General features: G+C 46.1%; 2 protein-coding genes across 2 annotated transcripts in view; one reads left to right on the top strand and one right to left on the bottom strand.

The window, feature by feature from the left end:
* LOC144143120 (protein CIP2A homolog) overlaps positions 1-6,666 on the bottom strand; it is a 38,530-nt gene extending 31,864 nt beyond the window's left edge. Inside the window, exons 1-2 of the mRNA XM_077674926.1 lie at positions 6,363-6,666; positions 2,403-2,672 (exon numbers count right to left, since the gene is read on the bottom strand). Coding sequence (XP_077531052.1) covers positions 2,403-2,672; positions 6,363-6,467 — 375 coding nt within the window. The 5' untranslated portion in view covers positions 6,468-6,666. The remainder of the gene's footprint in view (positions 1-2,402; positions 2,673-6,362) is intronic.
* Positions 6,667-6,761: 95 nt separating this feature from the next.
* On the top strand, positions 6,762-11,813 carry LOC144143604 (NADH dehydrogenase [ubiquinone] 1 beta subcomplex subunit 2, mitochondrial-like). Its single transcript, XM_077675431.1, has 3 exons — positions 6,762-6,957; positions 8,366-8,495; positions 11,642-11,813. Exons 1-3 carry the CDS (start codon positions 6,872-6,874, stop codon positions 11,711-11,713), a joined length of 288 nt encoding a protein of 95 aa, XP_077531557.1. The 5' UTR covers positions 6,762-6,871; the 3' UTR covers positions 11,714-11,813.
* Positions 11,814-13,111: the final 1,298 nt, after the last annotated feature.

Here is a 13,111-nt window from a genome sequence, read left to right as displayed (position 1 = left end):
CGTGTACTTTCACAACTTCCTTTGCTTACCCCACCATTCTTACTGCTATAAAAAGAGTATGCCCTAAATTTACGTGCAAATAGCTTGTTCGGCAAGCTCATAAGCCGTGCCTAATTTGCGTTTGCTTTTGCCGGCCCAAGCCAATCGCACAGCCGGGCATATGACATCATAGGTTCTGTTGTGGGAAATGAGCTAGTGGGTCACATAGCCATATCCTTTTTTCCTAATTATGTAGCCTATTTGAGCAAAGTGAGCGGTAGAAGTGGTGTCAATATGGCTCTACCGAGGCGATCTATCGAATGAACCAAACTTGTGCTTTGCCTCCATGGCTCCTATAAGGCACATTCCCACCGGTAATTCGGGCACGTCACGCGGCGGCGTTCGCACTTGCTACATATAGCAATGCGACTGCATTTAGCGGAGCTGTTACCCGACTTGTACGACATCTAGCTGCTTTTACCATTTGCACCCAAACAAAAATATGCTACACTATAGTGCAAATTTAAAGCGCAAAAAATTAGACAGAAGACGAACGAGACAAGGACAAGCGCTACTTCCAACTGAAAATTTTATTCACAAAAACAACATATATATACGAAATGGTGAAAAAAATACAAAAAAAAAACAGATCATGTGTGCATTGTTCTAAACTAGAGTATGTATACATATGCTGCTTTTGTAAATAAAATTTTCAGTTGGAAGTAGCGCTTGTCCTTGTCTCGTTCGTCTTCTGTCTAATTTTTTGCACTTTAAATTTGCACTATGGATTACCAACTAGCTCGAACCCACACGTTGTTATGCTACACTAGTGCGACAAAAACAGGTAGAAATCACTGTAGACCACATGCTCCTGGAACAGTGCCGAAAGCATTGTGGGTTGTGGGAGGAGCCAAAAAACAACAAACTCAAGCAGGCTCTTTTCAACATATTATTGCAGGAGCACAGATGCAGAAGTTCTGACGCCTTCGAACTCCACAGTTCTTACTACTTGTCAATAGACGTATGAAAAGGCCGCAGGTCTGCCTACCACTCCACTATCCATCTGGATAATACAAAGATTACTTGCATTTACAATTCAAACACGTTTCTCCCCACTGAAGAGCCCCACTCTCTCCGTTCATTTGTACACGCGTACGCTGAAGCCACTGACAAAAATTGCTTGCCACTTTTTGGAGCGCTGGATGTAAACAAACATTTAGCTTCCAGCAGCTACGTCAGCACACTCCAGGGCCATGATTGGCTATCCGGTTTTGTGATGGTATCGCGCCACGCGGGAATTCGGTCCGAGAGTGATTGGATCCGCTGTCGCAAAGCAACGAAAAGTGACGGCCAGCTCACCTTTTTACGACGTCGCACGATGTGCCGAATCACAAGTGGGAATGTGCCTTTAACCGCATATAACCACAGCAAAATCCACGGCTCTGGTTCCTTGTATGTATACTGTGAAACGGAAAACTCTCAGGGATGACTGCTGTCAACGCTTAAGAGGAATCAAATTTGCCCGTACCTATCGCATGAATTCTGTTAGAAAGCTTCACTAGTCATCCACCTCCCCAGAGAGGGATGGCTCGAATTTTTTTAGGGGCAAAGCCCCTGAGGGGCTGGGGCTGTTGGCGTCTCCTGCCGTCGTCATCGTTTGTCTCATGTAGTCACGATACTAAAACACTCCGACACTCGTTTATGCCTCACGATAGAGCACTTCGAAAGGCTGAGCAACGTGAAAACTTGGGCGAGTTGGTGATGCATGTTGAACCACAGCGCAAACGACGAGACAAAGGACGATAGCAAGAGGACACACGAAGCGCTGACCTGCTTCCATGTCCGAAGGAAGGTGCAACGCCTCCAAAAGAGCGCTTGAACCTCTTGCGGAAGCTGATGGTGGTGCAAACAGAAGGAGTAGGTGCGTGCGCGGCAACTGGCGATAGCGATGAGGGTGACGAGATGGAAGTGCTCTTTTGGAGGCGTTGCACCTTCCTTCAGACATGGAACCAGGTCAGCGCTTGTGTGTCCTCTTGCTATCGTCCTTTGTCTCGTCGTTTGCGCTGTGGTTCAACTTCGAAAGGTATACTAAAAAAACGATAATAAAAAAACAGTGGGACACTGGTTTCTGCCTCGTGCTGGAACGCTTCGTAACGCGCACTCGTTTAGGCCTCTCACTAGAGAGCTGCATACTTCAAAGAGAAGAGACTTTTACAGCACAGCTGTATACCTCTACCCACTCCAACGGTTTCATCTCCGTTGGCGAAAACGCCAAGGTGCCAAGAATACATTCATACACTGCATGCTTTGCCCCACCCCAGGTTTCACGTTAGTGGAGATGTTTCTTCAGAAGCCACAATTTACGAACCACGACTTTCCTCCCTCATGAAGTGGAGGAAGGCGACGCTCCCGCATTGACCCACCTGAAGTTGAACCGGCGTGTTGTCCTCGACAAGCCGATTCTGGAGCAACTCCACGAGCGCAGAGTGCAGTTCGAATTCCTCGCGCAGCCAGTGCAACAGACGCGGTTCCTTCGCCAAGTGCTGCAGAAAGGTGAGAACTTTGCCGGCCAGCGGCAAGTTTGGCTGCATGTCGAACAGGATGGCGACGCAGCACGTGACGCACTCGTGGGCGGGCCGGCTGAGGCCAGTGAAGAAGCTGAGGTCTCGCGACCCCACCAAGCCATTGAGGACCTGGGCAAAGAAAGTGCGACAATTGTGAGGGCAGTGGCACCAACTGCCACGTACAGAAGTGTAAAAGGTTTGATCTAGAAACTACATTTTGGGTCACTGCCCTCACTTATTTATTTTCATTGGCTTTCAACCTGCCATCGCTTTACTCGAGCAAGTGTTGTTCCACACGCTCCACACACGCACCTATTCCACCGTGTGTATCAAACCTCCCTGGTGGGCCACGAAGGATTCGCGTCAGGGCTGCTCTTACACCAGCTGTCACCCACACCTGGCCCCCGGATCGACGGGCTCCGTTTGGCCGGACATGTCCATTTTGCAACACGTCGACATCGACCGCAGACATTCCCCATCTTCTGTGGACTTGCCGTGGCCTCCAACGTTCCCAACAGCAAGTACTACATAGTGTGGGACTCAACCCAGGCCGGCCTTCCGACTACAGACGCTGGCTCTTTAGGCCGTATCACCGGAGCCTTATAGACTTTCTTAGTGAAAACTCCCTGTTTACGTACATTTAAACACACTCGCCTGCACCGTTTTATGCTGCACAGGAAACTTTCGCAATTAAAAAAAAAGTGTTGTTCCCAACTTTGTTATTTTTTGGGGAGAGGGGAACACGGAAAAATAAAAGCCGTTCTACTCAATGTGAAAGCCGTCGGAAGTGCAGAGCAGTGATTCGCCATGATGAGCTGTAGAGCCGTTATCCGCTCACTGCTACCACCCAACGCATTTCGAATTTCCCACTTTCGCAGTGCTCGCGTGCCCCCTGCCTGAAACTGCAACAGCGGGAGTTCTGTTCATTTAGTGCTCACTGTTCCTCCCGCACGTGCCGGCGTTGCACTGCCACTTTTTCGCTTACTATCGTAAAAACCAACCCAACGAGCGTTCCTAACTAAATGAACGCGGGCGCTGCTAGTTCATTACGTATACTTCGCCTCAAATGTACCTGCAGTTTTCTTTGCGCTAAACAACGGGGAGATGTATGACAAGCGCCAGCGGTCCACGAGGTTCGAACGTTTATGACTATATAAACCGCTTGGCTTTAGGAGCCTCTGTGGGACGCCATTACAACAGCTACTTTGACGGAACGCCACGTGGCTCTACTTGGGCCCAGCGAGCGAGCAACGGTGACAAAGTGAGCCCCTAAAGTGCTCTGCCCTTAAAAGGAAAAGGGCAGTACCACGAACTGCTGTGTACAGAACAGTGTACGGGGGGAGCAGGGCCTGTTGGGCATGGAGCAAGAATAAGGCAGTTGCCATGTACTCGCTGTTACACTGGGTTGTCAGCTTCACTTTCTTTGGCCACGTATGTGGCAGAAAAGGTGAATAGTGTGCACCTTTGAATGTACCTTGAGGTCGCAAAATAAAATATTCCTCGAAGTGCCTGACCCTACTCGTGTGCTTTCAAGCCTGGCGGTACTTATTAAAGACTCCTTGACTGCTACATGTTTGCGTTTCCTTCTTTGCCTACGTTTGTTCATATTTCGGAACATAATACTTCAACGGGCAGACTCGCGACACTTCACGGCACAGCTTCCAAGGAATCCACGATCTTGGTAGGTGGTGTACACCTTTTCCATTCATGTTTTACCACTGACACTGTGCTTTGTATCATGGTGGTAATGCAGCTATTTTCTATGCTGGTTAAAGGCAATGCCAGTTTTTTTGCACGGACACAAAATTTGTTCATCATTGAAAATCAGCGCGGAAAAAACCCTGCACAAAAAAGGAACGAGAAGTAGACAGGACAGCACTGCACTGTCCTGTCTACTTCTCGTTCCTTTTTTGTGCTGTGTTTTTTCTGCGCTGATTTTCAATGATGAACGTTCACCAACTCACCCAAATCACAGCCCTTTTTAACAAAATTTGTGTTACTTCTTTTTCACGGCTATGGGTGGCTACGAGCCCAGAAATCATAGAATGGTACTAGATGGTTGAATGCAGGGTAATTATTCACAGCCTCGTTTATTCGTGTTAGTGTTGGTTTTGACAAAACAAACACTGAGGTATCCACCATGACCAGACAGCACTGTTCTCGTTGCACCTTGCCCCGGTCTTCACTTGCACGTTGAGACCGGCTGGCGTGTTTCCAAACGCTTCGCTGCACAGAGCACCCATGTGACGCGTGTGATGTCAATGCGCGCGCTATTCTTTTCAGCGTCTGCTAAAACGCGCCCACCGTTTGGGCTCTGTGGCCTCTGTGAAGAGTACCGAATACTGGCGCTGACTGCTTGGGTTCGAGTCCCAGAACGTTTATCTCTTAGTTTTTTTTTTATCATAGCTTAGTTTTTTGTGACTTTAATTTTTAAAAATCGAATCTACGCGTTTTTTTTTGTTAATAATGGTGATTTGGTATGTTTTAGGTCGCTTTAGGTTTGGGGAGCAGCCAATGACGTTTAATTACCATTCTGCATCGCGCCTACAGACATGTCACGTGGGTGCTCCGTGCAGCGAAGCGTTTGGAAATACGCGACCGACTGTGGTCGCAAGCGCCAGGGCAGCATGACGTCAGACGTGGTACACAAGATGAAGCAGAGTGCGCCAACAGCAGCCAGCGCTTTGGCTACACCACAGGAGCCTTCGTGTCAACAGTTTGGGGCGAGACGCATGCCAAGGCACTTACCGTCACGCTGATGCCATTGTCGAAAGGGTATCCGTTCTGAGCTTTCTGGTGCATGCAAAGATTAACAACGCTTTAAAAATATCTTATACTCAACAGTTGCCGTTGAAACTTCCTGGGAGATAAAAAAAAAAAAAAAGAACGTTTTCAGGAGGTTAAAATTTTGATTGCAGTTGGCCTTTGTGTAAAGTGACCAGACGTCCCGGTTTTGCGGCTGTGGTCCCGCTGTCCCACAGCCTGCTTGTGGGACGGTGTTTTGTCCCGCTTTCAGCCGGAAATGTGGAAAACAGGTATCAAGCTCAGTGTCACTAATGAAAACGTGGAGGAATGAAAGGGCCGAAAGAAACCGCTTGAGGAACTTCAAGAAAAGAGTGCACACGATGGAACTAAGCAAGCAAGGGTTGTGTGTTCCTTGCTTAGCCCGAATGTCTGAGATGCTTTGTTGCAGTGTACCAACAACACGTTACGCTGGGTAGGCATGCTTCAGCACTTTCTTATTCAGCAAATAACGCATCATTGCTCGTCGAAGAAAGACCGAGAGAACTACGAAACGTATTATCTTCCAGTTAAAACAAAATTTCACTGAGCCTTAGTCTCCCTTCAACCTATTCTCACACCTCCCCTCCCCTAGCTCCCGTCCCGCTTTGCGGTCCGAGGAATATGGTCCCTTTACCTTTGTGAAGAGGCGTTACATTCCGTTGACGAAATAGGAGAGATTCGGCGACGCTTACTAGACGCTTGCCCAAACGTAAAACTGCCACGACTAAATGATGGAGCTGCAAGCTGTGTTTTGGAACTGATTGAGACTCAGCGCATGACTTTTTTAGATAAATTAGAAAGATAAATTTCGTGGCATTTTTGAGCATCTGTTCGCCAGTCGGTAGACATGTCAACTAGTGTCACAGAGTAGCTTATTAGTGGCTCTAATGTCAACTGTCAATGCTGCGAGCATTGCGCTCAGGATAATGTCGCGATTACGCGAGGTTAACGGCGAAATACAGGGCATTGACACTGAAAAGTGGACGATATTCGAAGGCACGACGCCGACAACAAAAGCAACGCCGAAGCACTCACGTCTAGTTGCCGCTGGGCGCCGCCGCACGAAACCGTCGACTCGTCGTGCGATGGCTGGACGTTGCAAGATTGCACGAACGACTTGACGACGTCAGAAATCTCCATTGCATTGCACGAGGAACAACCTCGAAGCGGTGTCACTTAAAAACAGTCACAGGACACCAACAACGCACCACGCCAGCCGTTGAGAGATTCAAAAAACGCTCATTGAGTGAAAGAGAGCAGAAAAAGAAAAAGACAATAAAACATGTCAAACTCTACTATTGGCGCTGCAAGCAGGTTCAAAATTTTAATAATTTTATAAATAAGTTAAACAACAAACAATCGTTAAATTATTAAAGTTGCAAAGTAAATTTTATTTGTAGTTGTAAAAATTGTGGTAATTTGTAGCGTAACGTTGAGAAGTAGATAGACGCGGCCAAGCCTTGCAGTTGCGGAAGGGCCACGGCTCGGCTGCGGCGGCTGCTGCTGTGTGGTTAGAGAAGGTCAAATTTTCCGATTTTGCCAAAATGTTCGGCGGTTTAGTTAGAACAGCCGTCAAAGCTCGCAGAGCCATCGTCCCAGTCACCCGGGCAAGCGTAAGGCACAGTGGAGGGTAAGTTGTCGCTTCCTCACGCCTTGTAATTTCCTGTACTTCATAACCTCTAGTCGGTTCTTGCAACACGGACACATGCCTGGTTGCTTGTAAAAATAATCTCGTTTGGCGCTTTTAACTTTTGTAATTAACTCTACTTTAGAGCTACTGATATTACAGAATAGGTAGCGGTTATCTGAGCTGCAGATCGATATGATTAGATCCGAACATGAACGCAAAAAGATTGCGGCAGCAACGAAACTAGTTTTCAAATTTAGTGGCTCTGGTTTGCAACGCTTTCTGCAGTGTGTTGCTGACTGGTGAAAAAAATACTTATGTGCTTTAATGCAAGCTAAAACAAGAAAGCAGCTTAACAGAGATGCGTAGTGTGCAAATGAGTATTATGGGACCAAAACCGCAGTTTGCGTATTGATTTTGTAATGTTTTTTTTTATGTTGCTAGTTTGTGGCAGCAATATCGATGCAAATAAGACAATGCACCGGGCTTAAAATATACTTAAGTAGCTTTACGCAGGGAATGAAAGGAGCATCATTTGTACTAACGTTTGGAACGTCGACAGCACTGAGCCAGCCTGAAAGGCGTGAGTGAAAATATTTTTCCGGTCAGCTTCTGTGCCAGTGGCAGACACTGGTTTTTGATCGATTGCTGGAAAACTGGTGTGCTGGCGTCCGGGGTGTTATTTTTAATTAAATTAGGCCATAAATTTAGAACTTCGTGTAGTATTTCACTGCAAAAGGGTCATTGTGTTGTAAATTAAGGTAGTTTAAAAATGCTCATGTATTATTGTAGCACCCTGTGTATGCTGATGTTCATTGTGTTGTAAATTAAGGTAGTTTAAAAATGCTCATATATTATTGTAGCACCCTGCGTATGCTGATGTTCTCAGGTTACAAAGACGAAATACAAATTTGTTCACTTTGAAATAAACTAATTCTTGCTAACTAATTCAGCTCTATTCCAGCCACAAAATACGGTTTTTTCTTAGTGAAAAAAATTCCAGAAATATTCGACGTCAACAGTGTCGCAGTAGGGGCTGCAGTGGCACAACAGAGGCCACAACTGCAAGGTATCGTGCAAGCGACACGACCAACCGAAACTACCGGCTCCACAACAGTCGTCCAGTAATGTTTCTTGACAATGGCATTCACTGATTGCACAAACACGAATCTGTAACATCGTAGAGACCCTGCCAGAAAGTTGCTGGGCAGTTACCACTACTTTGCCTTCCTTCCCTAAGATCGCCATTATTTGCTCGAAGTTTGCGATAAGAATGGTTTCACTGTTGTCGGGACAACGTAGTCTTTTTAACGAACCAGAGTTGTGTCTTGGCTTTGTGGCCCTTTAAATAGGCTGTTGTTGTTGTTGCTGATGATGGTGATTATGATGAACGTAACCCGTCTCCCCGCAGTGGTGGTGACTGGATCTACCGGTCGGTGCCCGAAGTGGACCCCCGGGACACCAAGATGGCCGTGGGCATCATGACCCTGGCGTGGTGGTGGTTCTTCTACCACATGATGACCGAGTACGAACACGTCACTGTGAGTAGGCGCCGTTCCCATGTCATGTTGCTTTTACACTCCTAAAAGGTGACACAACGCTCAGAGGGGCTTGAGAGACTCGGGAACAACCCGTTGTTCTGGCACTGTTCTGTGGGTGCTACCTGATATCTGGCCACCTCTTGCATTGTACAACACGATAAGTTGGGTCAAATGCCTGCAGCTTTTTCCTTTTGAGCAGTTTTAGAGTCGGGCCTTAAAATGTCCGATACTCTGCAGCAATGTCAAATGGCTGTTGACTTGAGTCGTAGTTTTGACTTCTTTGTGGTTACTTCATGAAAAGAAAAGTCCAAGGTTGGTGCTCCCGAATACGATGTCATAAACTAGTTTTTCACTTATATGTATATACTCTAGCAAGGTAAAGAAAGCTACAAAAATTCTAAGAATTGTCTGCAAGTGCAGAAGCATTCTTGCCCTTTCTCCTTTCCACTAAGCTTATGTTTTCTTGGTGGCTTTGAAATAACATGTCAACCGAAGCAAGGTCGTTTTCTTCTTATTTGGTTTATGTGGAGGCACTAGGCTATATGGACTTTTGTGATTTCATGGCTTCAATTTAAGCTCTTCTTTAAGTTAATTGTGTGACGCCTTTGATTTGTGTAGACCTTTGCATTCTTGGTACTTTCAGTTGTAAAAATTTTTTACTTTTTTGCGACCAACGGTGGTTGCCGGTTTTGGCTATCCATAGCAAAATTGAGTAGGTCTTCATTTCATTTGGTTTGATTTTGTTTTCGTGTTTTTTTTTACAGTTGTCTACATTTACGTGGTTTTAATGACGAAATGTCTAAAGTTCACCAGCTACGAACTTTTGGCAATAGACTTTTTTCTTTCGGGTAATCGGTAACCTGCCACAATGGCTGAGTGGCTAAGTTGTTGCACAGCTGAGCCCAAGGACGTGGGTTCGATTCCTGGCCACGGTGGCTGCTTTCCAGATGGTTGTGAAAAGTGAAAACGCCCGCGCGTTTGATATTTTGGCGTGCATTAAAGATTCCCAGGTAGTCAAAATTTCTGCGGAGCCCTCCATTACAGCGTACCTCATAGCCCAGCGTGTGGCTTTGGCGTGTAAAACCACCAGAATTTGCACTTTTTAAAATAATTCTCACTTATTAGTGCACGCACAAGAACCCTCAGTGGTCGTGGAATCGGCAGGTGCTGTGTACTTGGCCTGTTGAAGTTTCTCTATTAACAATAAAGCTGTTTAAGCTTGAGTTTCATCCCCGCCTGGCGTCGCTCAAAGCTGCTCGCTTCAACAAAGCGCAGTGGAGGAAGATGCTAAGCCAAGAAGTGTGAGCGAAAGTGGCGAGGAGGCAAAGAGCCGACAAGCAGGTGTGGGGAGTGCGTGCCTCAAGAGAAAAAAAATGCTTCCCGTGGTTGCAATTGAACCTGGGTCCCTCGTGTTATGAAAAATGGCGTCTATCTGATTGCGCTGTCATCGCATTTGGCGCACTCAGCAGTTCCTTTGGTTCGTAGCACAGGTGTTAGCTTTGGACTTTGGCTGAAAATGTACAAAGACGTTTTATTAGAATTGTTTACGACAGGCATTTCGATCGCCGAGTTTACTATCAGTATGAAAACATGTTGGAGAAATTGCAATTGGCCACATTGTCTAAAAAGAGGCTTCACGCGGATTTGCTTTTTTTGTTTAAGTCTTTACACAGCATCATTGATTGTGAAGATTGTGTCATCAATTGAGATTAGAGTTCCCTGTAAGTCTTTTCGTGAATTTCTTTTATTTCGAATCAGTTCTACTTGTTCTCCTATGCAAAGATTGCTTAGACTGTACAATGAAAAGGCAAGTCACCTTGATATTTTTAACAACAATTTGCATTTGTTTAAGCTTGCTTTGACTGAAGTGCACTGATCGTATTTTTCTTTCTTCCTCCTTCTATTTATTTTTCCTCGTTTCAGGCTAAATATTTAAATTGTTTGTGTTTGCTTTAAATATTGTATATTTCATCCTGTGCACCACCGCTTAAGGCCATTGGCTGTTGGTGGGCACGTAGAAATAAAGATGATGATGATGATGATGATGAGTTCAAGTGGACAGATGTTCAGGTGGGGAGGCGCGCATCCAGAATTGGCTGCGCCTAGTGATGATGCAAGCTCTGACGTTCTCCTAGTTGAGAGAGACGGCGTATGCTCGGCGCCGTCAGTGTCCAATCTACCGATAAGATGGGCAGACCTAAGAAAAGCCAATTTAAAGCTAGGGACTTACCCGCAGCACTTACCATCGACTACTCGGAGTGTGTTTTGGGGTAAAGTCTATTGTCCCAGCAATCTGCTCCCGCAAGAATTATGAAAATCTGTTCACTATCACCGGAACTATGTGCAATGAGAAATCGCGCATAATTGTTCCCCCTCAACTCGACCACGGACGACGCGACGAAAGCTGTGCGCCCTCTCCCGGAGAGGGAGGGTGGCTCGCGGCGTTCTCTTCGGCAGCCTTTGACATATCACGTGCCGGGGAGTTTTCTTCTTTCTTTGCAACGTGGAGGGGTCTATTTCCGGTCTGGTGCCACAAAAAAGCAAAAGCAGGCATAGCGGCCTGCTCGCAAGCAAGCACTCAGGCTGGTAGGGCATTTTTGAAGCAATAAACGTTTGTTGTCGAGTGGTCTCGTTGGAAGGGAAGTATTGAGTTTGTCACTCAAACTCCACTCGCACTCAAAACACGAAACGGCAAAACTGTGCGTACAGGTTCAGGCATAGAAGAGGTTGGTACACAGCGCCGACGACGGCGGATCGTCACAGGAAATGCGACAAATAAGCCGCGAAGTTGACCAGTGACAGCCAATAGGAGAGCCATGGCCTTGATGATGTCATTTAGGCCATGCCAGGGGTGCATAATCAGGAAAATTGAAGAGAGCGCGGTTGGCTTTTCCCGCATCTTTCACAGTGATTTGTGTGCTCACCGCTTCACGTGCACGTGTACTATTTGGCTCAGGTATTCCTGGCAGTGTAATCTAAACGTCGTGCAGGTTTACTTGCACTACTCAGATATTGTTGCAGGGTCCCTTTAAAGCTAGTGAAGACCACTAGCTCCGCTGTTTCCCCAGTCTTCCCATCTTAATTGCGAAGGTGGCCTAATTTTTATTTGACCGCTCGTCATTCATTCGCTATGTATGTCGTTGCAGGGCCACTTCCTTCGGCCGGACGGAACCAAATGGACCGATGCCGAGCTTGGCGTCCCTCCAGATGACGAATAGGCATATTATGGCACCAACATCCCCAGCCTTGGAAGTTTGCTTCCTTTGTTTTTCTAGGTCAATGACATAAGAATTAATAAAAGAGCTTTGTTTTCGCCGATTTGTGATGAGAGGAGTCCTCCATTTTGCATGCCGAAGGCACCGACACTTGGTCGGTATCCATTCATGCACCAATGGGTGTTAACACCACTGAAAATGTGGGCTGAAGAAAAGAACCAAGCACGTGTTTATTCCTTTTCTTAGAGAAAAGCTGTACATGGCTACCCCGGATGTAGACAAAGAAAAAGTCGTAGTGTATAATGATTGTTTGTTGCAGGATGGGTGGGTGGGGAGGGGGTGCAGAGGGGAATAGGTGCAAAGAGTAAGGGCTTGTGGTATAAGAAAATGTGGGTTCACTCCGCACGCCTGGCGCAACAAACGAGCTATCACTCAACAAAAACTTTGGCTTCACTCTGCACTCGGAGTGTTCACTGCTGTGTACATGATGCCTGTGGTGCAATTTAGTTGCTGCTATGGACCAGGCCCATCGATGGGTGCTCAATTGGCCTTAGTGGCTTCACGCAGCCGGTACACCCATTCTCACTGCAGTCGTGCATGAATATAGTTTCATCATTTTAGAACATCACAACTTCGTTGGTCATCCTACTTCAGAGAGTGAGGGAGGGCCGATAAACTCTTCTTATGTATCTGTTATGTATCGGTTTCTCTGTTATTCAAATGATCGATTGCTACCAGATTGGACATTTTTCTGATCTGCTGGTTTAAAGATAAACTTCAAGAAGAAGGCTGAGTAGTAGAACCAAATCGAAGTACTTTTTGTCCAAAGTATTTTTCTTTGCTGCTAGGTGAACCACATTTTTTGTACCAATATTTGGCAGTATTGGTACAAAAACTGCAAGACACGAGCTTGACACTACCCCTCTAATACCGATGCCGCATGTACATGAAAAATGGCAGTAAGTACTTAATGCCTTGTTTTGCTGCCATTAATTCGCTGCTACACGCAAAAAATCTAATGCCACTCGGTCTAATGACAGCTTTGGTTTAACTTAATTTTTAAGGAGTTCTGCGCAACTTGTTGCCTTCACGAAAGCCTTAAATCTGCCTACTGTCGAACGCGATCAGCACCAAATGGAACCAACGAAACTCTCGGCACCAGACTGTTGATGCGGAAACGTATTTGAACTTCCAAATAAGATTATTTTTTGTGCACTCTTTGTAGTAAAGTTCTGAAGAAGATGAAGTTCACTAAATAGAGGCAAAAGGCAAAACATTGTGTTGCTAGTCATTTTGAATTTGCCGTCGCCTACTGCTGGTAGGCGACGGCAGCTGCTGAAGCTACTTTTAGGAACAGCTCACACCATTTTTTTAGAAAACACTATTTCCCATAACGTTTTC

Source organism: Haemaphysalis longicornis, unplaced genomic scaffold (genome assembly GCF_048455015.1).
Source record: "Haemaphysalis longicornis isolate Haplotype H1 unplaced genomic scaffold, Haemaphysalis longicornis Haplotype H1 scaffold_6, whole genome shotgun sequence".
Classification (NCBI taxonomy): domain Eukaryota; kingdom Metazoa; phylum Arthropoda; class Arachnida; order Ixodida; family Ixodidae; genus Haemaphysalis; species Haemaphysalis longicornis.
Note: the sequence above shows the minus strand (reverse complement) of the source record. Positions and strands in the feature narration are given on the sequence as shown.

Excerpts from the sequence above, each read along its gene's own strand:
- LOC144143604 (XM_077675431.1), top strand. The coding sequence starts at position 6,872 with ATGTTCGGCGGTTTAGTTAGAACAGCCGTCAAAGCTCGCAGAGCCATC. Across the intron at positions 6,958-8,365 it reads AGCGTAAGGCACAGTGGAGG|TGGTGGTGACTGGATCTACC; the intron begins GTAAGTTGTCGC and ends GTCTCCCCGCAG. Across the intron at positions 8,496-11,641 it reads CCGAGTACGAACACGTCACT|GGCCACTTCCTTCGGCCGGA; the intron begins GTGAGTAGGCGC and ends ATGTCGTTGCAG.